This window comes from Halyomorpha halys, unplaced genomic scaffold (assembly GCF_000696795.3).
Source record: "Halyomorpha halys isolate HHAL.00 unplaced genomic scaffold, Hhal_1.1 Scaffold446.1, whole genome shotgun sequence".
NCBI lineage: Eukaryota > Metazoa > Arthropoda > Insecta > Hemiptera > Pentatomidae > Halyomorpha > Halyomorpha halys.
The window spans coordinates 273,793-301,779 of record NW_027104672.1 but is presented as its reverse complement, the minus strand read 5'-3'; the positions used below and the strand labels follow the sequence as shown (position 1 = coordinate 301,779).

Sequence of the window (27,987 nt, the reverse complement as noted above, 5' to 3'; positions counted from 1 at the left end):
AATAATAATAATAAAAATAAATAAATACAAATATATAAAATAAAATAAATAATTGACTAAAAATTAGAAATATACACAATAATGGAATGTAAATATAAATTAGTTGATTACTGACTATGGACAAGACAGTAGTAAATTGACTGCATTATTATTTATATACATATAAATGTGAGCAACAAGTAAATGATAAAGTGGAAAGAATCTATACAGAAATAGTTAAAGAAATCAGGAAAGAACATTGTTATAAATTGCAGGAAAAGCCGCTAGAGTGTAGGTAGGCAAAAGACGTTTATATAGTCAGTTTATTTATTTTTATTATTATTATTTTATTTATATATATAGTTTTATCTATTTTATTTATATAATAATTTTTTTTCTCTAAATGATGGTTGTTGTCTTTTTGTTTTTATAGCCCTGATGAAGACCTGAAAATCAAGTCGAAAGGTCGGCATAAATAAATATTTTTTGTTTATTTATGTTTTTCTTTGCTGACCGCACCCCCCGACCATCTTCTCCAATTATTAATAATAAATTAACATAATTATTGGAGAAGTTTGTCAGGGGGTGCGGTCAGCAAAGAACAACATAAATAAACAAAAAATATTTATTTATGCCGACGTTTCGACCTGAGTTTCAGGTCTTCATCAGGACTATAGAACAAAAGAGGTAACAACAGTTTTAGGCCTACCTTCTACGCCATTACGTGAGTCTCCTTTCTCGTTCTCATATTTCTTACATTATTCGATTATCATTCTCCATATTCTACCTTTTTGCTATTGTATATGTATATATTTATATTTTTAAGTATAGGTTTATAAGTTAATACTCACACTGTAATTCAGATATAAGCCACTCACTATTTTTTATTGTCTGTCATATTGTTCAATTTGTAGATTCAATTTATTTATTTATTTTTTTAAGTTTTTTAGACACTACTTGCATATCTTATATTATACATATCTTCTTACCTACATGATATTATATTTCATCTTTCACTGTTTTCAATCTACTACCATCTAATTTCCACGATTATCAATCAATTTATTTTTTTTACTATTCAATTATCAGTTATCAATTTTTTATCATTTATGATTCAATTCAATATTTTGTATATTTCCAAATTTGTTTGTATTCAAATCCTTTTCAATTTTATGTTTCTCTAAATGTTGTTGTTATCTCTTTTGTTCTATAGCCCTGATGAAGAACTGAAACTCAGGTCGAAACGTCGGCATAAAATAAATAAATATGGTTTTGTTTATTTATCTTGTTTTTTGCTGACCGCAACTCCCGACAAACTTCTCCAATCATTAATCTACCGTCATCTATCTACACCTCATTATAAAATAAGATACCTTAAATATAAATCTACACCTCACAACCAACAATTTAAAAACTTTTTGCCGGCTATTCTATCCTGGTTATCAATTTCATACCATCATTTTATAAAATAATAGGAAATCATATTATTTTATAAATTAGCTTGTGACTAATTACCTTTCTTTTATTATATTATTATATTTTAACCTTTCCTACACTCATGTCAGGAATATAATTGAAAAAAAAAATTGTGTAATGAGAGGGTATAAAATATAATGGAAAAGTGAAAGAAAGACAAAAGCTATGCAAGGTTATTTATAAATTAATATGATTCTCTATTGTTTTATTATATCATAGGGTGATGTTGACAAGGTCGACTTCGAGGTCTCTGGTGCAAAGATCTGCCACATTATAACTACGCGAGTGTCTTCGTTGGAAAGGTTTTTCCCTTCAAACTGTATAGGAGGTTTTTCTAATACAATAAAAATTCACAATATCACCAAAAGGTATTTGTAAAATTTTAGAAATAAAGAATAATAATTATTATTATTCGTCCTCTCAATCTGTATTGAGTTCTTGCCATACAGTATAAATTAGCGGCAACTAACTCGTAGCACAAGTACATACTCGACCAAAATATTATTGATATATGCCGACTTTGTAAAGTAGTAATTGAGTCCGTCCACCTCACAGCAACAGGATGCACAATGTTAGCAAGGTGAGAGCAGGTAATTCAATCAAAACCTTATAACAACTGCATTCCGTTGTCTGTAACAAAAAAAAACTTCTTATTGGGATCAATCTATAACCTAAGACCACCAGATATTCTCGCTATATATAAAAGAGAAAAAGGGGCTGCATTCATTGAAATAGGAGTTCCCAATAACGATAATTTACACAAAGTGGTTGAAGCGAAAACAAGAAAATACCAACAACTCTGTGTGGAAATTAACAGCTATACAACCTCATAGGGAAAAGTAGTACGCTATATCCTCTCTAGTAATGGACTAGTGACAGAGGAAACAGAAGTTGCAAAGAACTGAGACTTCCTGGTTGTATTCTAGAACGAGGATAAAAAAGATTGCTTCGTATTATAATCTTTGAATATTCCTTTCGCCTTTTTTTTTTTTTTTTTTTTTTTCCGAACCCTCTAAAAAAAAGAAATAAAATGTGAATTAGTAGTGCATTACTGTGTAAGAAAGAAAAGTAATTCGTGTTGTGTCTTACCTTTTACTACCTTTGGTATTTTAAGGTTACCTGTTATATTTAATTTTACATATGAGCTATCCATTTAAGGAGCTATTTTGAGTCCGGAGGTGAGGGGCCTCCTCGTGTTGTATCGCATATAACATAAAAAATAAAAATAAAGATAAATATAAATAAAAATAAAAATAATAAAGACAATAGATAATGGTGAAATGATAAGAGAAACAGTCTGAAATCTAAGAAGTGTGAGGGAGGGGGTTGGGGTGCATCAGAAGATGGAGCTATGAGGTGATGTTAATAGGGTTTTTGGAACCTTTCCTGCCCTGCCACCTCGCAGGAAGGGGGGATGGGGTGATAGACTGGAATACTGGATTGAAGGAAGCAGGGAGACTGTCGAAGAATTTAATGTGTCTCCGTTTGATGTGCTGTTGTACAGTTTCTAACTGTAGTTCGTTATGAATGTGCGTCATGTTACGTCTTTTCAGAGATGTTCCTCGACATATCTTCTGTAGTGTGCTGTTTTGGTATTGTTGTAGTGATTTCAGGGCAGTTGGGTAGATGGGTAGTGTAGTAGTGGTGCGCCGTGTAGGAGTGATGGTCGTAGCATTACTTTGTAGATGAGTAATTTGAGTCTGAGTGACAGCCCTGGTGAGTAGATGAGGTGTTTAAGTTGGTGTGATGTTGTCTTGACGATTTGTATTCTGTTCTGTATGTGTGCAGTGAATGATAGATGTGTTTCTAGTTTAATGCCTAGGTAAGTGAGATGTTTCTTGGTTTGTATTGTCTGTTCGTTGAGTTTAGGTGCTCTGTTGGGAGTTTTTTGTATGAGAAGGTGATGGCGTCTGTTTTTTTTGGATTGATATGAATGTTTATGTCTCGTAGTTTGTTAGTGATGAGTTGTGCCGCTGCGGCGGCCTGCTCCATGGCCTTCCTTTCGCCTGCTGGGTCCTGTTTACCCCAGTGGAGCGGTCCCTCCTCGTTCTTGTACCTCTTGGCAGCAGCTCCTAGGATAATATTCTCACCTTCGTCTTCAGCGGATCCAGCCCAACACCTTATGTGGAATAGGAAAGGCATTTATTTGTGTCTAAAGTATATATTTATAGTATTTTTTTTTAATACTTTTTTTTTAATACTTGTAGGGTAGAGATAATGTAGTAGTGGTGCGCCGTGTAGGAGTAGTATACTTTGTAGATGAGTAATTTGAGTCTGAGTGACAGCCCTGTAAAGAAAAAGCTTGCTTGGTCTGGGACGGTGAATATTATCAGCAATGGCTGAGCATGTGCAGAAATCTTAAAAATCACTTGAAGTTCAATTCATCATAACAGAAATACTACAACCCAAATGTTTAGATATATTACATTCTTGATATATTACGTTCCTGATACATTATGATTTTTATTTATTCTCTAAAATATATATCATTATCAGTTTTTAATTTTCTAAAAAAAAAAAAAATGTTGCAGAAGTGTATCATCTAACTTCAGGTAAGAATGAAATATTTTCTTATTTAAAATGCTGCGTTCTATGTAATTAAATATTAATGTTATATCAACACAACAGTAAAGACAATATGGTACAATAGTTTCCAAATATTCCCCCCACTCCATATCTAATATTTCGGTATAAATATTGACATATTGGTTAGACAAAGAGGATATAAAAGCTGAGGAGTGTGTCATTCACCTCATCTATCTGGACATTGATTGAGGTAAAGTATTGTTTGAATTATTAAATTGGAAATCTCTTATGATCTAATAAAACTATCATTATGCTAGCATCAAGAAGTTGAAAGCTGAGATCGCAGCAATGAGAGTGTCTTTGCCTATAGGGTTCAGGTGGTGCCTTCTACTAGTAAGTAAAAAAGATAATATTTTATTTATATATTTTTATATTTCTTTTGCTGGTTCTCTACGTTTGTCACTTGCCATAAATCCAAGACTTGATAAACAAACGAAGCCACAAACATCGTTGTCCACATGCTTGTTTTGTTCTTTTGAATTTTTTTGTCTATTGCATTCGATATATTCTATGTATCGAAATAAATGTAAATATCGACAAATTAGGTTGTAAATAATAAAAATTCGTATAAATAGTACTTACTACATAACCTATAAATTCAACTTTCGTTCTAGAACTTTTATCAGAAACTTATTAATTTAATTACCTAGAGATATAAAATATATATTCTTGCTATGCTAAATAAAAAATAATCAACAAGATCTAAAATAATATTTTTAAACCGAATCTGTAGGAATTTTAAAATATATAATTTTAAACTAGAGGTAATTATTGAATCCGAAGGTTGGAGAAATTGTTTAATTAATTAAAAAACAGTTAATATTTATCTGTTTTTTTTGTTTTGTTTTTTTCCGAACCCTCTAAAACAGAAATAAAAATTGAATTAGTAAGAGCATTACTGTGAAAAAGAAAAGTAATTCGTGTTGTGTCTTACCTTTTACTACCTTTGATATTTTAAGGTTACCTGTTATGTTTAATGTTATATATGAGCTATCCATTCTAAAAAGGAGCTATTTTAAGTTGGGAGGTGAGGGGCCTCCTCGTGTTGTATCGCATATAAGATAAAAATAAAAAACATTAATTAATAATGACGATAGATAATGGTGAAATAATAAGAAAAACAGTCAGAAGTAGAAAAGAAGTGTGAGGGAGGGGGTTGCGGTGCATCACAAGATGGAGTTATGAAGTGATGTTAATAGGGTTTTTGGAACCTTTCCTGCCCTGCCACCTCGCAGGAAGGGGGGATGAAGTGATAGACTGGAATACTGGATTGAAGGAAGCAGGGAGACTGTCGAAGTCAAAAAAATGTACCTCAAAAAGAAAACAAAAAAATGTACCTCTTTCATTAACCATGTAAGGCCATCATGCCTATCTAGTATTAAATAAATAAAAATGATTTTGTAATAATAATTATCTATGCACCTCTACACTTGTGCATATAATAGTAAAATATTCATCTGTGGGCAGTTTTAAAACTACAATAACTAAAAACAAATGAGGTGGGAGGACTCAGTAGGTTGGCTACAAATTCAGCCCAACTTGAACCAGCCAATCACAATAACCCATTTACACCCTAGTGTATCTTCGAATATGCTATTGTTAAGCAAAAGTGTAGAGGTGCATTGATAATTATTATTACAAAATCATTTTTATTTATTTATTTATATAATACCAGATCGACATGATGGGCCTTACATGGTTAGTGTAAGAAGTACATTTTTTTGTTTTCTTTTTAACAATTGATTGTGGAGAAATATAATCTCATATAATATACTAAAAACTATATACTATGTTATAAATAAAACAAAAAATTAAGATAAAATAAATAGATCAAAATTATAATTCTTAATAATATATAAAAATTTCATTGTTTTCGTAATTGACTTTACAATTACGAAAACAATGAAATTTCAGTTCATTTTTTTTAACAATTGTTTTTTTGGGTGGAGGGGTATAATCTCATACAAAAGATACACCTAACTATATAATGGTATAAAAAAAAAATTAAGATAAAATAAATAGATTAAAACAATCATTTTTAATAAAAGATAAAATTTTTTTTTTTACTTTATTCACAACTGTAAAAGTATTTTTACAACCAGCAAATGAGATGTAGAGAGAGAAGAAAAAAAATAAAAATAAAAATGTCATGAAGGGATGAAGGTTAAGGTCATCCAATGATGCCTCTCCATTAAAATTGAAATTTAAAAATCAATTTAAGAGGTCCCTATTCCAGCTCCTTCGTAAACGTCGTCTCGTATCTGGTAAGTCTAGTGTTGATAGTCCTTGAATTAGAGGGTTAGTGTGTGCTGGAAGTGCGTCGTGAAACCGTTTATATAATGATTTAATGGTTGTTTGTACCTAGGGAGTTCGTAAGTCTTTAAAAGTAAAGTTAATAACAAAAACAACAATGTCATTTATGCATTTAACTAAATAAATAATTGACTTCAATGAAAAAAAAAAAAGAAAGGAACAAAGTGATTTTAAGAAAAAGATGAAGAAAGAGAGAAAAAAAAGAAATTAAGATGAAATAAAATTTTATAGTGACATTAACAGAACTGATGAATATAGATAAAAAGATATAGATAATTTATAAAATGAAAAAAAGAATTTAAAAAAGAATGTCCTGCAGCAGCCTGGGCTTCAGTCTTCGGGCTGTGGTTGGGTTTCCCAGGTTGTAGGTAACTGGAAGTGGAACTTCATGAACCTTTTTACGTGACAACGTCTTATAAATCATTTTGCGGGATGCCATGTTAGAAAAAGTGTCCCGTAACGGAAATTGACTTCGTTTAACATATGGATATTATATCATATGTATAAAAATTAATTAATGTATAACCAAGCAAAAATAAATATCTGAATTCAATATGTGAACTGGTTTATTATTTCAAATATATAACATTGGATTGATTTTTTAGCATAGAGTATACGTTGTCACGGAAATATGTCGCGGGCACGGTTTTTTTTTTTATGTAATCCTCTATTCTCTCTATTTTTATTTATGGTGTTTATTACGAAATCATAATTGGACGAATAGTATGGTATCATTACTCTCAATCTTTATTGCTCAACTGTATTCCTCTCTTTTTATTTGTGTGAATTTGGTGCGTAGCTTTTTATAAAATCCGCAGATGAAGTCCAGTATATAGAAGGATTTATTTAAATCCGATTTTTCAATTTTACATATCTTGAAGCTGAATTTTGCAAGGGAATTTTTTATTTATGATTTTTTTGTCGATTGGAAATTAGAAAACGAAAATAAATAAATACGAAAATCTCAGCACATGATTTCGCTCGAAATTTAATATATTGAAAACATTTTCATTGCATGTCCTGCGTGCGTCATTATTTCTGATAGTAAATACTCGTGTTGGGACAAGACTCAACTTAAAGTAACACTTTAATCCTCAGGTCGTTCTGTTGCAAGCTGTGCACTGCGCCAAGAAACCTCTAAAGATCACATGGGACCAATTCAGAAGCGCTATAACAACAAACGGATTCCCATTGCCGAGTGAGGCTCAGTACGAGGGATTCGTCCACACCCTTGAATATGCCGGGATAACGACTAAGAGGGAAGCTGCCATGTTCTTAGCGCAGCTCATCCACGAATCTGGTGGTCTGCAATTCAAAGAGGAACTCGCCTATAAGGACAAATCCGACGATCCTTACAAAAGTGACATCGACGTGCCCGGAAAGAGGTACTTCGGAAGAGGCTACATCCAGCTCACATGGGCGGAGAACTACCTAAACGCTTCGAAGGGTATCTATGGGGATGACAGATTGCTGCAGAACCCGGACCTTGTGGCGAAGGACGAGGATGCTGCGTTCTTGACAGCAGGTTGGTACTGGAAGACGAGGGTCGCCGTCGTACCAGGAGTCAAGAAAGGTAGGTTCGGTGAATCTACGAGGGCCATCAATGGCGTGGTAGAGTGCAATGGAGAATATCTGGAAAACAGCAAGAACAGGTTCAAATATTACAAAGTAGTCTTCGAAATATTTGGCGCTAAGGGGAAACCTAACGAGAAAGGATGTTATAACTAGCACAATGTACAAACATTATTATACATTTTAGTCAATTAAACCAATTGTCTCAGGTATTATTAAATTGAATATTCGTTAATCTTCGATTATATTTTTCTTATTCATTCAGAATAGACAACTAAACATGATATTTTTAAGTTGCACTTACTTATATGTAAAATAAAAAGTTGAGGAAGTGTTACGATCGTAAAAAATTGCCCATCAAATTTCAAAGAACATAATCGTTCTAAGGTCGTAGCTCAAATGTATCACAAACACAAAAAAAGTTGTACATAAATGAAATTATACAACAAATATTGTTGTGATAAACTATAATAGAGAAGGTTCAACCTTTACCTTTGAACAGCCCTGCAAAGTGGGACGAAACGTCGGAAAACAAATAGTTGTAAACTATTTTTGTTTCTCTTTCGCCCGCAACCCAGACCATCTTCTTATATATAATAGAGAAGGTTGACACAAACAAATTTAATTTAATGTGAACAATTGACAAATTAGGGTAATTTGTGAACTGATATTAATGACTTGGGCAGAATAGCCTCTATAAAGTTGTTTTTTAAACGAGGTTGTTCTAACATTGTATTAAGATCGTGCTTGAGAATGGTCGAATTGGCCGAAACGTCGGACTTAAAAAGAATTATAAATTGTTTTGAGACTAATATTATATATAGTTTATTTATTTAAAAAATTATAACTAGCCTCAAAAAAGTATAAAGATTATAAATAATGAAATTATGTGTTTAAGTACTTAAGTACGCCTGTCTTTGCAATAGGCGGGGCAGTAGGAATGAGTAGCGATTATTTGTCTACTTTTTATATCGCTTACAATCAGTTTGGGCAAAAAAGTAATTGCAATTACAAATTACAGTAAAATTTAATTGCGATTACTTTAGTTCAACTAGTAATTGTAATTTCGAACCATTATTACAATAATAGTGCTCCATCAAGTAGTTGAAATAACTAATCAAAATTTTAATGGCATTTCCTAGTTTCAAATTACAGTAAATGGAAGGTGCAATTGCAGTAACTTTTTGTTAATAAAAAATTAATTTTTTTTAAGGTTTTGAAACAGCCGCCATTTCTTATTCCCCCTACCTATACTTGGCAGACTCATCAATTTTGACTATTAATTATACATAGTTTTCATTAAAGTAATTACAATCTCTTATTGTTAAAAAAGGGAGGAAGTTTCCAGGGACTGCGGTTCGAATCCAGTCTGGGAGTCGATTTTTATATTATTAACTTCATCTTCTGATGCACCCCCACCCCCTCCCTCACACTCCTTTTCGACTTCTGGCTGTTTTTCTTATTATTTCACCATTATCTATCGTCTTTATTAATTAATGCTTTTATTTTTATCTTATATGCGATACAACACGAGGCCCTTACCTCCGGACTTAAAATAGCTCCTTTTTTAGAATGGATAGCTCATATATAACATTAAACATAACAGGTAACCTTAAAATACCAAAGTTAGTAAAAGGGTAAGACACAACACGAATTACTTTTTTCACAGTAATGCACTTACTAATTCACTTTTTATTTCTGTTTTAGAAGGATCGGGGGAAAAATTTTTTTTTTTCTTTCTTACCTCCTTAGTTTATTTACAAAGTAATGAAATATATAAATATTTAATACTAAGACTCACCAGTGATGCGGCGAGAGGGATGCGCTGGGATCTTTTGAGCTCTGCTCTACCCCTCACACGTGGGGGATAGAGTGAGCTCAGGGATCCTCAGGTCGATTGTGTAAATGTTATATATAAAAAAAAATGAAAACTTGACCTCTCACCATGGTGTTAGGGTGGTAACATATAGATTCCCCCGCTGCATGCCAGAAATGACTAGGCAGGGTTATATAAAAAAAAAGTAATAAAAGAGGGATATAAGGAATATTGGGATAGCGCGGTGGAAGGCACGATACTACTAACTCCTGGATTCGAATCCGGCTGGGCAGAAACTTGTTTTCTGTTACACTGTACCCGTGAGTCAACCCAGCCCTGCTGAGAGACACCCAGCCTCATAAATTGGGTAAAAATCTGGCGGTCGAGAGTGATTCTGACCAAATCACCTCCTTGCACAACCATTGGTCTAGTAACAGAACATCCTTACTAAGTACTGAATCCCTGGCCCTGGGTTGTAATGGTACAGATTTTAATTTTAATTTTTTTTTTTTAATATTTATTTATTTCTATTTACAACTGTACATTATAATACATTTAGTAAATCTGATCTAAGTTAAATTGGAGTTTTACAGGCGTGTAGAGAAACTATACCCATTGGTAGCACTCTAATGACATTTTACATTAGCTGGTCTCGTGGCCATCTTCTTTTCAGGCGCCTCGGAGGATATTCAAGAATGGAAGAGGATGAAAGATTAGAAACTAGTAGGTTTGACTGGTTAGAGAGTTTATAATGGAAGGAGTGATATCTGGTTCGGGCTAGATCGGTTACATAGGGAACATCACAAGGTCTTTATGTATGATTTTATTTGTGACTAAGTAAGGAGCATTGAGGATTTTACGAAGGATTTTGGATTGTAAGGATTGAATACGAAAAGAATTCGAAGGTTTAGTGGAGCCCCAAAGCTCAACTCCATATGTCCAGATTGGGCTTATTACAGTCATGTAGATCAGTCTTTTGTAATGTGTTGGAAGTTTAGACCGTTTGTCTAGTATGTTCTGTAATAGTCGAAATCGACGTGCAGTTTCCTGTCTTTTCAGTCTTGTGTGAGGATTCCAGGTTAATCGTTTGTCCAAATGTAGTCCAAGGTAGCGGATCTGTTCGACAAGGGTTAGAGTAACATCATGAAATGAAACTGTAGAGCAGTCAGTAGGTTTACGACGAAGGGTAAAGGTGATTTGATGGGATTTGTCGGAATTTTTAATTCTTTTTTAAAGGGATATTGATATATTTCCTAGCGTTGCAGATAGTTTTTTAACATTTTGAAACAGCCGCCATTTTTATTCCTCTTAACTATACTTGGCTTATAAAAGTAATAAAAAATTGGAGTTGAATAACTGACTTCTTTTGAGCTCTTTGACTAAAAAAGGTGAGTGACATCATGCAGTTGTAATATATATTTTATTAAATGAAGGACCATAAGATAATATTAGACCTACTTTTGAGTTGAAAGCGTTCTAAAAAGAGTGAATTATAACGTCAGCCCTCTTTCGAAAGACCAATTTAGACTGTGAGGGAGAAATTTCTCTTCTAAAGTAGTTAATGCCTCACCTGGGGTTAGGTTATAGTGGAGATAATGATCTTGAGCTTTATCATTCTTTCACCTCGTTCACAAAGGATTAATTCGAAAGATAGATATTAATTCGATTGTTAAAAAAAACATAAATAGGATTTTACTGAATAGAAGAAACGACCTTCGATAAATTCTTTTAGCCGTCAGCTGAGCCCTGGCCCTGGGCTAAGACGGTTTTAGTGTCGTCAATGATATTAATACGACATGGATTAAGTTTATCATGTTTTGTAAATTTAATCGAATTATAGTTAAGACTTAACTCATTGTTATAAAAAATACTATAAACAATTATACTAGGGGTTTCATGATGTGTCAAATTTATAAATAAATAGCATGCTAAATGTTATAAGTATAAGATTGTGAACAATTTAAAGTCCATGTTGTATGTTGATTGCAGAGCTCCTAGCGGATTTTCTTGGCAACTGTTTTGTCATCTTGTGAACTTAAGGAAATAATAAAATTCCCTCTATCTTACTTATTCCTTGTTTCCTCTCATAATTTATTTTTATTCCATTAAGTTTTTATAATTTTTATCCATTAATTTATTTTTTTAATATATTTATTTTAATTTATTTATTGATAATATTTCAATATGCCACAACCTTGGTCAATAATCGTATGATCACGTTCATGCCAAAACTAAAAACAAATATATAAAAATAATAAAATCTCTATATACAGAAAGATAAATAAAATGAAAATAATCAAACTATGTACATGAATAAAATAAAATAATAAAAATTTTAACTTAATAAAACAATAAAACAAAAGCACTAATAGTTCACACTATTATGAACATTATTATAACTCTTGAACTTAGGACCCCCAAGCCCACTCTATTCCTAACACATGAAGGATAGAGTAGGGTTCTTCAAGATCTCAGCACAGCCCTCTCACTACGTCACAGGTAATAAAGCCAGTGGAGGCTGAGTAAGTGTGCTAAATCTGCAAACACTCTAAATGGGTGGAGCATGTGTCCATTGCCGGAATCCCAATTGTCGAGTTTATTTTACTATTGGTCTCTTGGCCACTGCCGTTTCAACCTTCAAGGTGGATTGTAGAGATGAGTGGAACTGGATAAGAATTAAACCAAAGGATTAGGATGATTAAAAAGATTTATAAGGGATTATGAGAATTTGGATGATATGAGGTCAAGGATAAAAGGAATATGAAAGTCGTGGTATAGTGTTATTTTCTGAAACGTTATATGTTGCATTGACTATGGATCTAAAAATTTTGGATTGAAAGGATTGGATACCTTTGATGTTCGAAGGTTTAGCTGTTCCTCAAAGTTCATGTCCGTAGGCCCAGATAGGTCTAACGATTGTCTAAGATGAATCCAAGATATCGCACTATGTCGGATCTTGGCAAAGGAATGTTATCAAAAAGAACAGGTCACACGGGATTACTTTATTAGAGTTTGAAATCGTCCAAAACAACAGAAATAACACGCGTTAAAAACGAAAATCAAACACGAACTACGACCAACTAACCTAGCAAAACGGCAACAGACAAAATAATGTTGAGTATAGTTGCTCTGTTGACAACTGCTGTATTTAGCAGACCTATTAACAGACTCTTAACCTGGTTAAATGTTATATCGTTTTAACATGCTCAAAGAAAGAAATATTTCACCATTTAACATAATGTTTTCCATTTAAAACCCTTTAACATGTTAAATTAAATATAATGAATACCACTCTTAGGACAATTCTATTAAACACTGGTACAAACTCTTATCAGATGACTATTTTATCATCCAGCGCTATCTTGCTTACCAATCTACAAAAAAAAATTTAGTTGGGCTGGAAGTGAAAATTGTATGAAGCGTGCATGACATCATATTTTTTAAAATTTAACACCGTACAAACATAACTTTATGAAGACTTTTTTTTATTTTATTTATTTATTTAATGTGATTTACATCCGTACAAGTAATCAATACAATAAGTAAATATGTTGTATGTTTCATTTACACTTGAAAATCTTGGGAAGGAACCATCCATTGGTAGTACTTCAAGCATTAATTTAAATTAGAAGGTCCCGTGGCCATCTTCTTTTTAGACGTCTCGGAGGTTTATCAGGGATTGTTAAGGATGAAAGATTAAGAATTAATGGGTTAGGATGGTTAAGGAGTTTGGAATGAAAAGACGCATATCTGTTTTGGGCCAAATCTGCAACGAATGGAATTTAAGGTCTTTGTGGATGAGTTTATTTGTAACGTAATAAGGAGCATCAAGGATTTTACGTAGTGTATACTAATTTTTTGTAGTGAATGGGAAGTTTAAAGCGTTTGTCAAGTAAGTGTTGTAGCAATCGGAATCTACGAGCAGTTTCTTGTCGTTTCAGTCTTGTATGTGGATTCCAAGTAAGTCTCTTGTCAAGATGGAGTCCAAAGTATCGAATCTGTTCAAGAGGCGTTATTGGAGAAAGGATACTGTAGGACAGCAGGATAGAGTTATGAAAACTATAGGGGAATTCATGATTTTTAGTTTTACATGTTAAAGCGCGTTCAATGGGATAACTCATGTTAAATGTAGAATTATTTCTTTCTTTCACCATGTTAAAACGAGATAAAAAATAACCTGTTGAGAGTTTGTTACTAGGTCTGTTAAATGGAGAATGGCACCAGCTGAGCTCGTCACCATTTTGTTTGTTGTAGCAACAAGCAATGTAGTATTGTGCATATTACGCTCGTATTTTGCGTTTTGATTGTGTTAGTATTGTTTTGGATGTTTTTTTAAACTAATAAAGCAATGGATGACAATAATAATAATGTTATGACAGTTGTCAATTGGCTCATCTTAATTCACTTTCTCAAAAGTTAGAAGATCTAAAAGGCACTCGGTAGCTAAACTTTCACATAACTTCCACTTTTCACTCATTCTAGCTATGTTGTAATAAATTACTTTAATAAAAACTTAAGAAGTAAACAATAATATATTTTAGGAAGGAAATAAAACGAGTTGCTCAGAAAATCCGCTAGGAGCTCTTATGCATTTAACATTTAACATTATTTTAAATAGGGCTACTTACAATCTTATTCTTATAACATTTAACATGGTAAAACATTTTACATTTAACACAACATCATGAATACCCCTATTATATGCTTGAGTAATTAAATTAACAAACATTTAATAAAAATTCAAGAACGAAGGTTGAATTTATAGGTTATGTAGAACTATTTATATGAATTTTAGGACACCTACAACCTACTTTGCCGTTATTTACACTTCCTTTCACTTTGCCTGTCTTTATTTCGTTCCTTTTTATAATGAGAATCGAGTAAATCGGATATAATAGCAGATAAAAGTCAAAAGAACAAAACAAACGTGTAGATACCCAGGTTTTTTTCTTACATTGTTTACCAAGTCTTGGTACAAGTGTGGATTTGTGGCAAGTGGCAATCTTGTACAACCAGCTGCTTTCTTTTTTTCTTGAAAAGTGGTACACTTTACAAGAGTTTTTAATTATTAAGTATTGGACGTATTTCAAAGACAGTACCACAGTCTGCTACTGATAATACCTAAAACTATTAGAGTTGTAGCAATTTAACTGCTGCCTAATGTTAAATCAATGAAATACCTCAATCACAAAATAAAAATAAAACTTTTGTTGTCATATGAGCCACTAATAAAAAACAAAACAAAAAAAAACAGCTTTAAACATTTCCCACTACATCAGTAATAAGAGTACCACTACACTAATCATTAGATTATTTCATCAGTTTTAAAAAAAAGAAAATTCCTCAACAAATATAAATTTTATGTTAATTATATTATTTCAATTTCTTGAGACAAGGTAATTATTTATTAAATAAATCAAAACTTGTATCCTTTATTGTCTCAACACTTTTTAATTTTTTATTTTAACAGTCCAACGTTTCGGCCATTCTATCCATCCTCAATGACATCTTCAATTATAAATTCTTCCTCACATTAAATATAGAATTACTTTTGCAGGCTATTCTGCCCAGGCCATTCATTAATTATAAGTTAAAAACCTATTTTTTTAATATATATTTAAAATCACAAATATCTAATTCTTCTTATATTAAAATTATCCATACAAAATCCTACCATATTGGTATGGTGTATATGGTATATATGTATGCATATATGGTAGTGATTTTGTGTGGATAATTTTAATATAAGAAGAATTAGATATTTGTGATTTTGAATATAAAAAAAAAAATAGGTTTTTAACTTATAATTAATGAATGATCTGGGCAGAATAGCCTGCAAAAGCATTCTTGAGGATGGCTAGAATGGCCGAAACGTTGGACTGTTGAAATAAAAAAGTGTTGAGACAATAAAGGATACAAGTTTTGATTTATTTAATAAATTTTATGGTTAATAAATGCATTAATAAATAAAAGTAATCAAAATTGGACTATTGGACGCATTCAAACAAAAATACAACTTTTGTGACGTAGTTAGGATCCACGCAATTTTCTTTTTTGTAGAAATTTTTGTTTTTTCTTATTCCAATAGAACTAGCAAGAAAACTATACTGTTCTACTACTCATATATTATATTTGACAGTTGTTTTGATGCTTACTTAGATGTAGAAATATCTGTTCAGCGATTTGAATTTATGCAATAGATGATGTCATACTGGAAATATTTTCTTTTGAATCTGGTTTTAATGAATTAAAGGCAGACAGACTGAGCGGGTCAAGGTTAGAGTCTGGCTCTCATTGACTGGAACCATTAATAAAAGTGAATGTGTCAATTTAATTATCTTTTAATGGCCGTTCGCCATATCAAGCAGGCTGTGGCCGCAAGGACACCTGGATCAAGCTCACAAAAGGTTAATAAATGTCTGCCGAAGAAATGGTTTGTTTTTATTGAGTCATCTCATTGAGCAAGTTTTTTTTATTATTATTTATTGATTGGCATATACAACTGTATTTACGTAAAAATACATCTAGTAAATTTGATGTTAGATTAAATGGTATATTAAAGGCATGTAGAGAAACAACAGTACAAGAGCCCAAGAGGAGAAAAAAGGCGGTTATCTCACCCTAATTTTCGATTATTTTAATGAAAACTAAGTTTCCGAGATATAGCTTTTTAAAAAGCAACATTTCATAAAAATGTTGTATGGGACGTACTGAAAGATCAGTGATTAGTGATTTTTATTTTAAAAAAATTATATCTCAAAAACCATTTCACGTACAGATGTTTATTAGCATTCAAATTAAAGCTAGTTTAAGGAGCTATAAAATAATTTATGGTGTTTATCTTCGTAGGAGAAATAGTTTACATGAAATTTGCTAAAATAAATTGATTTATAGTTGATTGGACAAATTATCATTTGCAAAATTTATCTTTATATGTGAATATCATAAAATCTACTACCCCTACAAAGGTAAGTGTCATAAACTACTTTATAGTAAGTTAAATTTCCTTTATTTTGATTGTTGCAGACATATGTACGCCTTATGGATATAGAGATATATTTTATTAAAATCCAACATTTTTTTTTTTTTTTCCCTACGCCACAGGAAGTGGGCTATTACGCCATTTTCCCTCTTGCAGCCCAATACAATTTTATTCGTCCTCTTAGTTCGTCCGTATCTCGCTCAACATTTATAGGAACAACTAGAAATTAACATATTGTGAGTTTATTTTGTCAAATATCATAAAAACTACCACTCCTACAAAGATAAACATGATTAACTATTTTGTAGTAAATTTAACTAGCTTTAATTTGAGCGCTGGCAGACATCTGTACGTCCAATGGTTTCTGAAATGCAGTTTTTCATAAATCAAACTTAATGTCCAAACAACTATAAATCAATTTATTTTAGCAAATATCATGAAAACTACTATTCCTACGAAGGTAAAGGACATAAACTCCTTTATAGTCCATTAAACTAGCTTTAATTTGAGTGTTAATAGACATCTGTACGCCACATAGTTCCTGAGATATAGATTTCTCAAAATAAATTAACTAACTACCAATCTTTCAGTAGATTTTTAAGAAATTTTGCTTTTTAAAAAGGTATATCTTGAACATTATTGCACGTAAATAGCTCTTTTAGGGCTAATATTTCAGCAAATTCACTCTTCTTTAAATAATGTTCTCTTAGATTTTCTAGTGTTATTGGTAGTTTTTAAGATTTAGAGCTCCGAATGAAAAATTAAGGTTTTGAAACAGCCACCATTTTTTATTCTCCCCACCTATACTTGGCAGACTCATCAATTTTGACTAGAAATTATAACTAGTTTTCATTAAAGTAATCAAAAATTGTGGTGAGATAACTGCCTTTTTGTCTTCCCGGCTCTTGTACTATTTCTACATCTTCTTTTCAGGTGCCTCGGAGGATACTCAGGAATTGAAGGCTAGAAATTAGTGGTACTGGATGACAAGAAAGTTATCATGGAAGAATTGGTATCCGGTTCGGGCTATATTGGTTTCATATGGAACCTTGAGGTCTTTATGGATTTTATTTATGACAAAGAAGGGAGCATTGAGGATTTTATGGATTTAGGATTGTAAGGATTCAGTACAAGAGGAATTTAAAGGTTTAGTGGAACCCCACAGCTCAACTCCGTGTATCCAGATAAGCCTTATAGTCTTGTAGATCAGTCTTTTGTAATGGATTGGAATTTTAGACCGTTATTCTAGAAAGTACTGTAATAGTCAGATTCAAGATGCAATCTCCTGTTTTTCAGTCTTGTATGAGGATTTCAAGATTTGTCGTTTATCTAGATTTAGTCCAAGATAGCGGATCAGTTCGACAGGAGTAAGAGCAAAGGATTAAAGGACTAAAGGGCAGTCAATAGATTAACGACGAAGGGTAAAGTTTATTTTATGGGATTTGTTGAATATTTTAGTATTAATTTTTATTGAAATTTATAACTATACATTTATAAACATACATCGAGAAAATTTTATTTTAGGTTATAAAAGAAAACTTCCCGACCACCCAAACCAACTCATTTCTAGCCTGGCTTCTCCTTCACTACCTAATAATCCTCTTTGGCGTCTGAAAAGAAGATGACCTCGAGATCTTCTCCTTTAGAAATGTTTTTGGAGTTCTATCAATGGGTGGATTCTCCACATGTTTGTATCATGTTATAATATCACTTACAGCAAATTTACTTGATGAGTATATATGTATACAGTTGTAAACAACAATAAATAAATTATTAAAAAAAAAAGGTTATAAAGGAGTGATACAGGCGTGTAGAGAAAATATTTATTGGTAGCGCTCTAATGACGTATTTACATTAGCAGGTCTTGTGGCCATCTTCTTTTCAGGCGCCTCGGAGGATTGTCAGGAATGGAAGAGGAAGAAAGGCTAGAAACTAGTGGGATTGGATGGTTAGGGAGTTTATAATGGAAAGAATGGTATCAGGTTCGGGCTAGATCGGTTACATTTAGACATTAAGGTCTTTATGTATCATTTTGTTTGTGCCAAAGTAGGAAGCATTGATGTTGTTATGTTAATTTGGAATGCAATTAAAGGGTTATTGTTAATTGCTAGCACACATTTGTCATCGGTATACATGTGAGGATAGTGTTAGGATTGGTTGGGATGTCAGCTGCTTAGAGGATAGGATCGAGAATACTCATTTTTTTTTTAATCATTTATTTATTGTTATTTACAACTGCATAACATATATACAACAAGTAAATTTGCTGTAGGTGACATAGTGACATGATACAAACATGTGGAGAAGCTACTCATTGATAGAACTCCTATATGTTACTCTTGATAGAATAACATTTCTAGAGGAGAAGATCCCGACGCCATCTTCTTTTCAGACGCCTAGAAGGATTATTAGGTAATGAAGGAGAAGGTTAGAAACAAGTTGATTTGGGGGGTTGGTAAGTTTTCCATGGAAGGAATGGTATCTGGTTTTGGCCAAATCGGCAACACATAGGACATTGAGGTCATGATAGATAACTTGATTTGTGACAAAGTAAGGAGCATTAAGGATTTTACAAAGGATTTTGGACTGTAAGGATTGGATTCGGGAGGAATTTGATGATTTAGTGGAACCACAATACTCAACTCCATATTCATTATTTAAATTTAAATGTTGACATTTTAACACAACAAGCGAATCTAGCTTGTATTAATTTAGAAGTTGTTGGCAATAAACCTAAAATATACGGAGGCCATTTTGAAAATCTGCCATATTAGGCATATACTCTGGTATACTTTTTATTTTTACTAACGTGTTTTTTCAAAAATCTTTAAATAAAAATTCATTTATAGAAATTAATTTACACTTCGTTCTAGGTACAGCCATTTTTTAAATCTAGTTTTACTAAACCATGACTGGCTTATAACAATAGGTAACCTATAAAAACATGGCTGCCTTAACTAACCAGTTCTGAGTAAGTAATGAAAAAAAATGTTAGAAAAACTAGAAATCTATCTCAATGACAATTAAAAGTTGCTAATAATACTCTAAAATTTAGTAGTGGCCACAGTTATCTAGAATACTTCTGCATTGTTACGTTTCGTAAAAGGTTATTATTTCTGTTGAATAATAGAATGAGAGTAAGATGAGGTCGTGCGATGAGGACTCTCGTACCCACACGATCGCACACACCTTCCCACATAGCTTGTGTTTAATTATACAATGACATTAAGTTTTATACAGATCATGTATTGTATTGTGATTGCATGTGCTCGTGGATTGTGTATGTAGACCATTGTTGTTTCAAAGGGCATTGTTGGCAACTGAATCAAAATTGATGGTATTGGGATATTATTTATAAGAAAAATACATATTTCGGCCATGTTAGAATCTTCAACATACTTATGATGAACCAATATGTTTGCATAGGAGAGTGAACATTTTGTTTTAAATGATGAATATAAAATAAACTTAATAAAGCTATAATTAGATTAATTATTTTTTATATATGCTTGTTTGAGAGTTGTTTAGTTTATTCTTAATTTAAAACAATTTTGATCCTTTTTTCCTCTCAACTTTTATTCTTTAAAATTTCTCCAACGTTTCGGCCCTCAGGCCATTCTCAAGGATACCACCTTCAATATTGATGTCGTTTCTTTTTTAAATCTTAAAATTGCAGGCTAATTGCCCTGGTCACATGTAACTTTTTCTAAAAGATTTATATCATAGATTTAAAACTTTTTTACAAAACACTTTCCTTCCTTCACTTACATTTACAACTTAAAATGTAATTTAAGGCAATTAGCATAAATATTTAGCAATAATTAACATCAATATTGAGAATGGCCTGAGGGCCGAAACGTTGGAGAAATTTTAAAGAATAAAAGTTGAGAGGGAAAAAGGATCAAAATTGTTTTAAATTAAGAATAAAGCTATAATTTTTTTTAAATCCCGTTTGGTAATTCCTCACAAGGGGTATGATCTCCAGGGTACTATCTCCCTGTTCTAACCATGGTAGGGAGGGGGTCAAGTTTCCAATGTGTAGGACCTAGGACGAAATAAAAGTTTGCTAAAATAAATTAATTTGGACAAAATTTCATGGAAAAATTCATATTCATAGTCCAATATCCTGAAAAATACTGCATCTACGAAGATAAACGTTATAAATTACTTTATAGATCATTAAATGAGCTATAATCTGAGCGTTAATGGTCATTTGTAGGTCGAATGGCTCCTGAGATATAGATTTCTCAAAATGAATTCACTGACGACTAATTTTTCAGTGCATTTTTTATGAAATGTTGCTTTTTAAAATGCTGTATATCGGCAGCTACTGAACATAAATAGCTCTTTTAGGGCTCATATCTTAGCAAAGTTACTATTCTTCGAATAATCTTTTATTAGGTTTTTTAGTGTTCTTGATAATTTTAAAGATATAGAGCTCTAAAAGAAAAAAAATTTTTTTAACATTTTGAAACAGCCACCATTTTTTATTCCCCCTAACCTATACTTGGCAGACTCATAAATTTTGACTAGTAACTATAGATAGTTTTTATTAAAGTGATAAAAAATTGGAATGAACTGCAATAACTGCAATTTGGACACTTTTTAGCAAGAATTTAAAAGAAAAACTTGAAATTCGCAAGTTAAATGAAAACTTGCAGATGTAAGAGAAAGTGATTGTTTCTACATCTTTTAATTTTGAAAAATAAAATAAAATACGGTTGACCAAAAATACCTTAGCATTTTCCCTACACTTCTTACAGTCCTTATCTTTACAGTGGTTGGTGTTGGGGTCTTGTTGGTTTGTGATGGCACTCTTGATGTTAGAACATGGTCTTTTCCAGTCAGTAGCACAATTTTTTGAAAAGCTGACGCTTCGAAAAAAAGCGCGGGTTTGAGGAGTTTTCCTTCTCGAAAACAAAAGACTAATATCACCTTAACTTCTGGCAAAGATGAGTCAAAGTAATTTACGATACTGGACTATATTTTGAAAAATAATTTTAATGTGTAGATTTTATTCTGATATAAAAGAAAAAAATATATATATTAAAATAGGCTATGGTGGTTTCGCCAATAAAAAATTCAAAAGGAATGAAAGGCGAAAATAACATATGAAATGAGCGTCGGTGGAAGAAGGTCAAGAGGGAGGCCAAGAAACTCTTGGAATGGAGCAGTGGAGGAAGGATTGGACGAGAGAGGGATGGACTGGAATAGACGCAGCCAGGTGATACTAGATATATGGATTCAGATCTACATCTCACGCTGATCTGCAGTAAGTAAGCCATGATTAAAAAGAAGTAGAAAAGAAAAAAACTCATTGATTAAATTATTCGGGTTAAATAAAAGAAAAAGACAAATTGTAGTGCTTGAGGTTTTATTGATAATTTAAATAAATATTTTTATATACATGGTATATAGGTCTTGAGTAAACAGGTAGAGATGGGTCTTGTTTAACCGTAGTATGGGGAAGCGTATTTGGCGACTGGGGCAGCATAGGCAAGGGGAGCAGCGACCTTAGCGACTGGGGCAGCATAGGCCAATGGGGCGGCGACCTTGGCGGCTACGACGGCCTTAGCGACGAGGGGTTCCTTGTGTACGACGGCGTTGAATCCGTTCACTGGGTCGGCGGTGTAGTCGACGGTACGCCTGGTGCCATCGGGTTCGGTCAAGGAGTAGCTTCCGTGGACGACATCTCCGTCACGGTCTTCGTGCTGGGTCTTGGAGTCTCCGGTGAGGGCATCCTGGACATCGTAAGCGTAGGAGTACTGTGGGTTGGGGTCGTATTCGTCGACGACTGCGGCCTTAGCGGCGAGTGGAGCAGCGACGGCTAATGGCTTAGCGGCGTAGGCATAAGGAGCTGGGGCGTATGCTGGGGCAGCATAGGCGGGGGCGGCGTAGGCGGGGGCGGCGTAGGCCCTGGCGGCGAGGGGGGCGCCTGGGGCGAGGACGGCGGGGGCGTAGCCAGCGCTAGCGGCGGCCACGAGGGCGGCGAGTGCGATAAACTGCAACGTACAAAACAAAATTAATAAAGTTATCGACAATCAAAAAAATAAAATAAAGAAATACGATCGTGATTGATCACACAATACAACAATAATTCAAAGCATATTGATTAAAAATACGAGTATTTCACAGATTTCAATACTATTGATAAATGTGGAAGAACTCTCAAAATACTTCGATGCCAAACAATACAAAAAACAAGCTCTAGCTTGATAAGTTAAAAATGACCATCTATGTGTTCCTTATAGGAATTTAGGAAACTTACAGGAATTTTTAGATGGTCATTCGGGATGGCAGGCTGTCGTGAAGGAATGGGATCACAAACACCCGTACCATTCTGACTGAAGCTAACTTGTTAATGAGATATAGAACAGTAAAGATGAGGAATGCCTCTTTGGAATCGTAATAAACAGAAACCTGTTTTAGCTATTATTTTGGCATTTGTCTGCTTGAATTAAGTTATATCCATGGTATAAATAAGATATTCCAGTTAACGCCTCCTGAATAATTGAAGTGTTCGAAAAAATAAATTTAATACTTCGGACAACATATAAAATTTGTCACAGCCTTAAGACAGGCCGACGGAAGTGAAACTTCTGAAAATGCTATGTTATTAAAAGTTATTAAAATGTCATTAAAAATGATCATGGGTTCCCTCTTAAAGCTTAAGTCAAAAAATATTAGTTCCATAATAATAATTAGAATTGTACAGCATTTCTGAATTCAATTCTAGTAGAAAATTTGTTATATTGAAACAAGAATTTATGAGATTATAAGATCTCACTCAATCGGTCTGACCGGGATTGAAAACTCTTCTAACCTCCTATTCTCCTATTACAAACCTTCCTGCTAGAATTAATTAACCAGTGTTACCCTTCAATACCACTTCACCTCCGTCAAAATCAATTTATTCCCTTATACTTTTTTTTTTGAGCTCTAGAACGTCAGTAAAGAAGTTTAACTTCAATTTAAAGGGGGAAAATTGGGCTTCGGCATTCGAAAATTAGTGCCTGTTCACTAAATATGTCTACTTTGTCAGATTCTTTACCTACTGCAAGGGCGGAACTGATCAGTAAATGAGTAGTAAGATCATAAACAATAAAATTAAATTTTAATAATTTAATAATTAATATTTAATAATTTTTGGAAAAAGGCCAATAACCTAGAAAAATAAGTAATTTTTATTTAAATAAGTAAATAATTTAAATTAAAGTTTATATTTTACTTTATAATATTGTGAACCCCAACGAGCCATTAGGGTCATGGGTTCAGCATTTGTAAGGAAGCACTGTTTTTAGAACAACGGTTATACAAGGAGGTGGTGTTTTCAATATCACGCTCAACCAGATTTTTTCCCGATTTAGAGTACTCACTTTATGTGACTGAATGGACCTCAGGAGGGCTCCAGAACCCACAGGATTGACTCACGGCTACAGTGTAACAGAAAATAATTATCTGTCATATCCGGATTCGAACTCGGGTCATTGCAGTTAGGTAATGCCTTACCACTGTGCTACCGCACTCCCAGATATTTTACTTCATAAGAAGAATTAAAATGTGAGCTTAGTGAACAATATAGTTGATGCCATTGGAAGCTAGAAAAGAGACCTCACTATACAGCTAAGTAATTATAATTGGAGAAGGAACAAATAATAATCATGAAGTTGCCCCCCCCTCCCAATATTTTTTTTATTGCACTTTCTCTCCTATATGTGATAACTTTTTATTTTTATTTTTATTTATTATTCCCCTTTCTGGTCATTTCTGATATACAGGGGTTACCCACAGAGTACTATCATATTCTAACATCATGATGGGTGTCAAGTTTTCATTTCGTGGGACCGCCATAGAAATAAAAGACGACTCTCCAGGTCGGATTCGAATCGGCGCCGCTGCAGTTTCCAGGTCGCAAAGACCTACGTATCAACTCCATGAGTTACATACGGCCCAAACAAATATGTGATAACAAGGATCCACTTTCACTTATTCATATAAATTAAATTTACACGAATGTTAAATCGAAAAACAAACTGTGGAGTGACTTTGGGTGAACTCAAATTTTCCTACACAGAACCTGGACTATGAGTCGATCTCTAATATATTGTGCCTACAGACAAAAAAATTGAGGGCAAGTATGGTATCTGCTTAAGAAAGATTATCTTCAAACTATATCAAAGTTTTTTTCAGCTGGCAGACATTTCCTTAACGTAATCACCGCCTTTAATGATCTGATCTAGAAACATTGGAAACGCAAACAGGAACCGGGACAAGGCTGATAGAGGCGGAATGGTATTTAGCCAGGCCCTTGTTGCACCACCCTCCTGCACAGTTGTGCAACCCGAACCATGCTTCGAGCGGGTAGGTCTGTCTGCAGTCTTATCGCTATGAATCATTTTGTTCCCGATTATTAGAACCTTCGCTATTTCAGTCTAGAAATTGAAGAACGGTATATAATAAAATGTTATCTCTCTATATATATAAAAAAAATGTTTAAGTGATCAACGTGTAATATTTTATTTTACATGTGTACACTGTAAATTACAGTCATTAAATTTGAGTAACGAATAGTATAGTAAAAAGAACGGTTGTACATTTTGTAAAATAAGGGTTGGTTCGCCGTTAGGTGTACGTGGAGGAGGGGGGGTTATACCTTACGTATTTACGTATTTTTTAAATTAACTGCGTACAACTTTTTATTATTACTGAGGGCTTAAACCTATTATTTATTGAAATTTACTACTGTTAACTTAAAAATATATAACTAGTAAATGTGGTTTGATTTATGGCAAAAAATCATATAAACTTGTGTAATAGTTTTAAGCTAGTTTCTGTATTCAAGATTTATTCATTTATTTTTTAATTTAATAAAATTAATATAATGAAATAAATTAAATTGATAAAAAAAACAAATTCCTAATAAATGTAAAGTTCAGCAACACTGTAAATGGCAACACTGTGTTGTAACCTCTAGTGCTGTTATAGCTATAAGTTATAACATCAGCTTTATTGTTATTGCTATTGTATGTGTTTCGATTATGAGTTTAGTGGTTCCATTATTATTTATTCTATTCTTCTCCATTACTGAGTTTAATATACGTTTAATTTGATTCTGTTATACAAATAATATAATTCAGGCAATGATTGCATTTATAAGTATATTTTTTATTTTTTTTTTGAATTTTAATTACCTATAATTAGTGCTTTTATATTGAACTAGCCAATCCGGCAATGCTACGCTATTTCTATATTTAAGGATGCATATGGATTTAATAAACACAATTGATTGTTTGTTATATATTATTTTATACTTTAATATTATGATTTAGTATCATAAGTAGTACTTAATTAATAACCTTCAATATTAGTACTATATTTAAAAAATTTCAGACCGACTGACCTATCAAAGTGGTAAAAGATTTTTTAAAAGTGAAACAAAGTTGATATTTTTGTAGAAACCCTTAAATACGAATTTGCGAAAAAACGAAAAAAAAAAATAACTCCAGCATAACTCAACCAATCTACACCCAATTTGGCAGTGGGTTAGTGTGCTATAAACTACACCAAAGGGCAGAAACCAGATCTAATTGAACAAATTAGATCTGGAGATATAACATAATATGTTTGAAACCCATATTTCTTTTACTATATAATAAATGTCCCATATAAAGTTATGATGAAAAGATGGCTTTTCGTATGTGCAAATACGTTTTGGAAGAGAGATCTCAATTTTTATTTTCTTTATGATCATTTATACCTTTGTTATTAATATAATTTTCAATGAATATAGAAAAATTATTGCCATTATTTTATTCTCTATTTCTTTCTTTAATATACTGCTTTGTGAATTATTTAAATATTGTTTTTTCTTTAGGGTTTTTTTCCAAACCCTAGCAAAATCGTGAAATTCATAAGCTTATGAGAAATGACTATAATTCATCACACACAGATTGTTGTGATGAATTTTCATAGTGAAATTTAACTGTGATTAAATGTTTTTATTTTTTATTTAATAAGAAGAATTGACTAAATAGGATAATAGGCCGAAACGTCGGACTTATAAAAGTTATATTAAATTAATAAATATATATAAATTGTTTTTCGTATTGGATAAAATTTATTTGTTTAAACAATTATTTACTTTCTTGTCCCACCGCACCCCCTACCATCTTCTCATATATACGGTCAACTATATTATCATCATTAAAAAATAAATTAATTTCAAATAACACAAAGCACATACAATAATAGCATTATATTTCGATGGAATAAATTTCATAATGGCTTTTAAAATCGCAACAAATGAGTCTAATTCCTTATATATAAGCCACCACATTAATTCGCATGAAAAGAAACATTTAAAAAAAAAAAAAGGAAAGAAAGAAATTATGCAAATAATCATGATTCCTATAAATACACAACACTGTAGGTCTGTTCCAACGACCACTAACAAGTATGACGCATGCGCAGTACTGGTTTTTCCATTTTAAAATCTACAGTGCGCATACTCCTGACTATTTTTGACAATAAAAAGTGATCGTTGGAACAGACCTAATCATTCTATTTACAAAAAAGAAGGTTATAGTTCAGGTTATAAGTAACTACTGTAAGTCAGACTAATATGAAAGTAAAAATTTAATTTTTAAGGCCCCAATTCGAATTAACTAGATTATGTCCATAATTTTTGGACGGACTAATAGGTAAATATCTAAAAATAAAATAATTAATGTTAAATTGCTTATTAAATGTGACTTGGATAAAATTTCCGCAGTTAGTTCAGTTTAATGACACATGTTTCGCTCTTTTTCATCTTAGTTTTTCCTGTGTAAATAAATACACGGATCGAATTATTGAGTACAAAGAACAACTTAAATTTCGACCGAAAGAAGTCACTTATGTTAGAATATAATATTTTCAATAACAAAATTTGAGTTAAAATTTACCTTAGATGCCATGTCGGAGGATTGATCCAGCTTTTGGAACTGATACAGACTCAGAAGAGAACAGACTATATATACTATACTGGAAGGGTTGCCCAAGATGGGTGGAGCAGTCTGCTGTGGTTCACGGTCGCCGAGAGTCGAACCTTCGGCCTTGTCTCATGATGGGGTCTATATCTTATATAGGCTTCTGCTTCGATTAATTATACTTTAATATGTATGCCTAATATAAAAAAAAAAATCAATATTTACTTTATGCACTGCCATACTGATCAATCCGATTGCGATGTTTTTTTGCTAAATGTTCAGGATTTTCCCGAGTT

The 27,987-nt window shown here is 32.6% G+C and overlaps 2 protein-coding genes across 2 annotated transcripts; one reads left to right on the top strand and one right to left on the bottom strand.

Annotated features, from left to right (window-relative positions):
- The first annotated feature begins 4,269 nt into the window (after nucleotides 1-4,269).
- Nucleotides 4,270-8,151, top strand: LOC106682832 (uncharacterized). Its single transcript, XM_014423900.2, has 2 exons — nucleotides 4,270-4,374; nucleotides 7,453-8,151. Exons 1-2 carry the CDS (start codon nucleotides 4,330-4,332, stop codon nucleotides 8,080-8,082), a joined length of 675 nt encoding a protein of 224 aa, XP_014279386.1. The 5' UTR covers nucleotides 4,270-4,329; the 3' UTR covers nucleotides 8,083-8,151.
- Nucleotides 8,152-22,081: 13,930 nt separating this feature from the next.
- Nucleotides 22,082-27,692, bottom strand: LOC106682829 (larval cuticle protein A2B). The gene is made up of 2 exons (XM_014423897.2): nucleotides 27,668-27,692; nucleotides 22,082-22,726 (listed from the first exon to the last, which is right to left on the bottom strand). Exons 1-2 carry the CDS (start codon nucleotides 27,677-27,679, stop codon nucleotides 22,175-22,177), a joined length of 564 nt encoding a protein of 187 aa, XP_014279383.2. The 5' UTR covers nucleotides 27,680-27,692; the 3' UTR covers nucleotides 22,082-22,174.
- Between the last annotated feature and the right edge of the window lie 295 nt (nucleotides 27,693-27,987).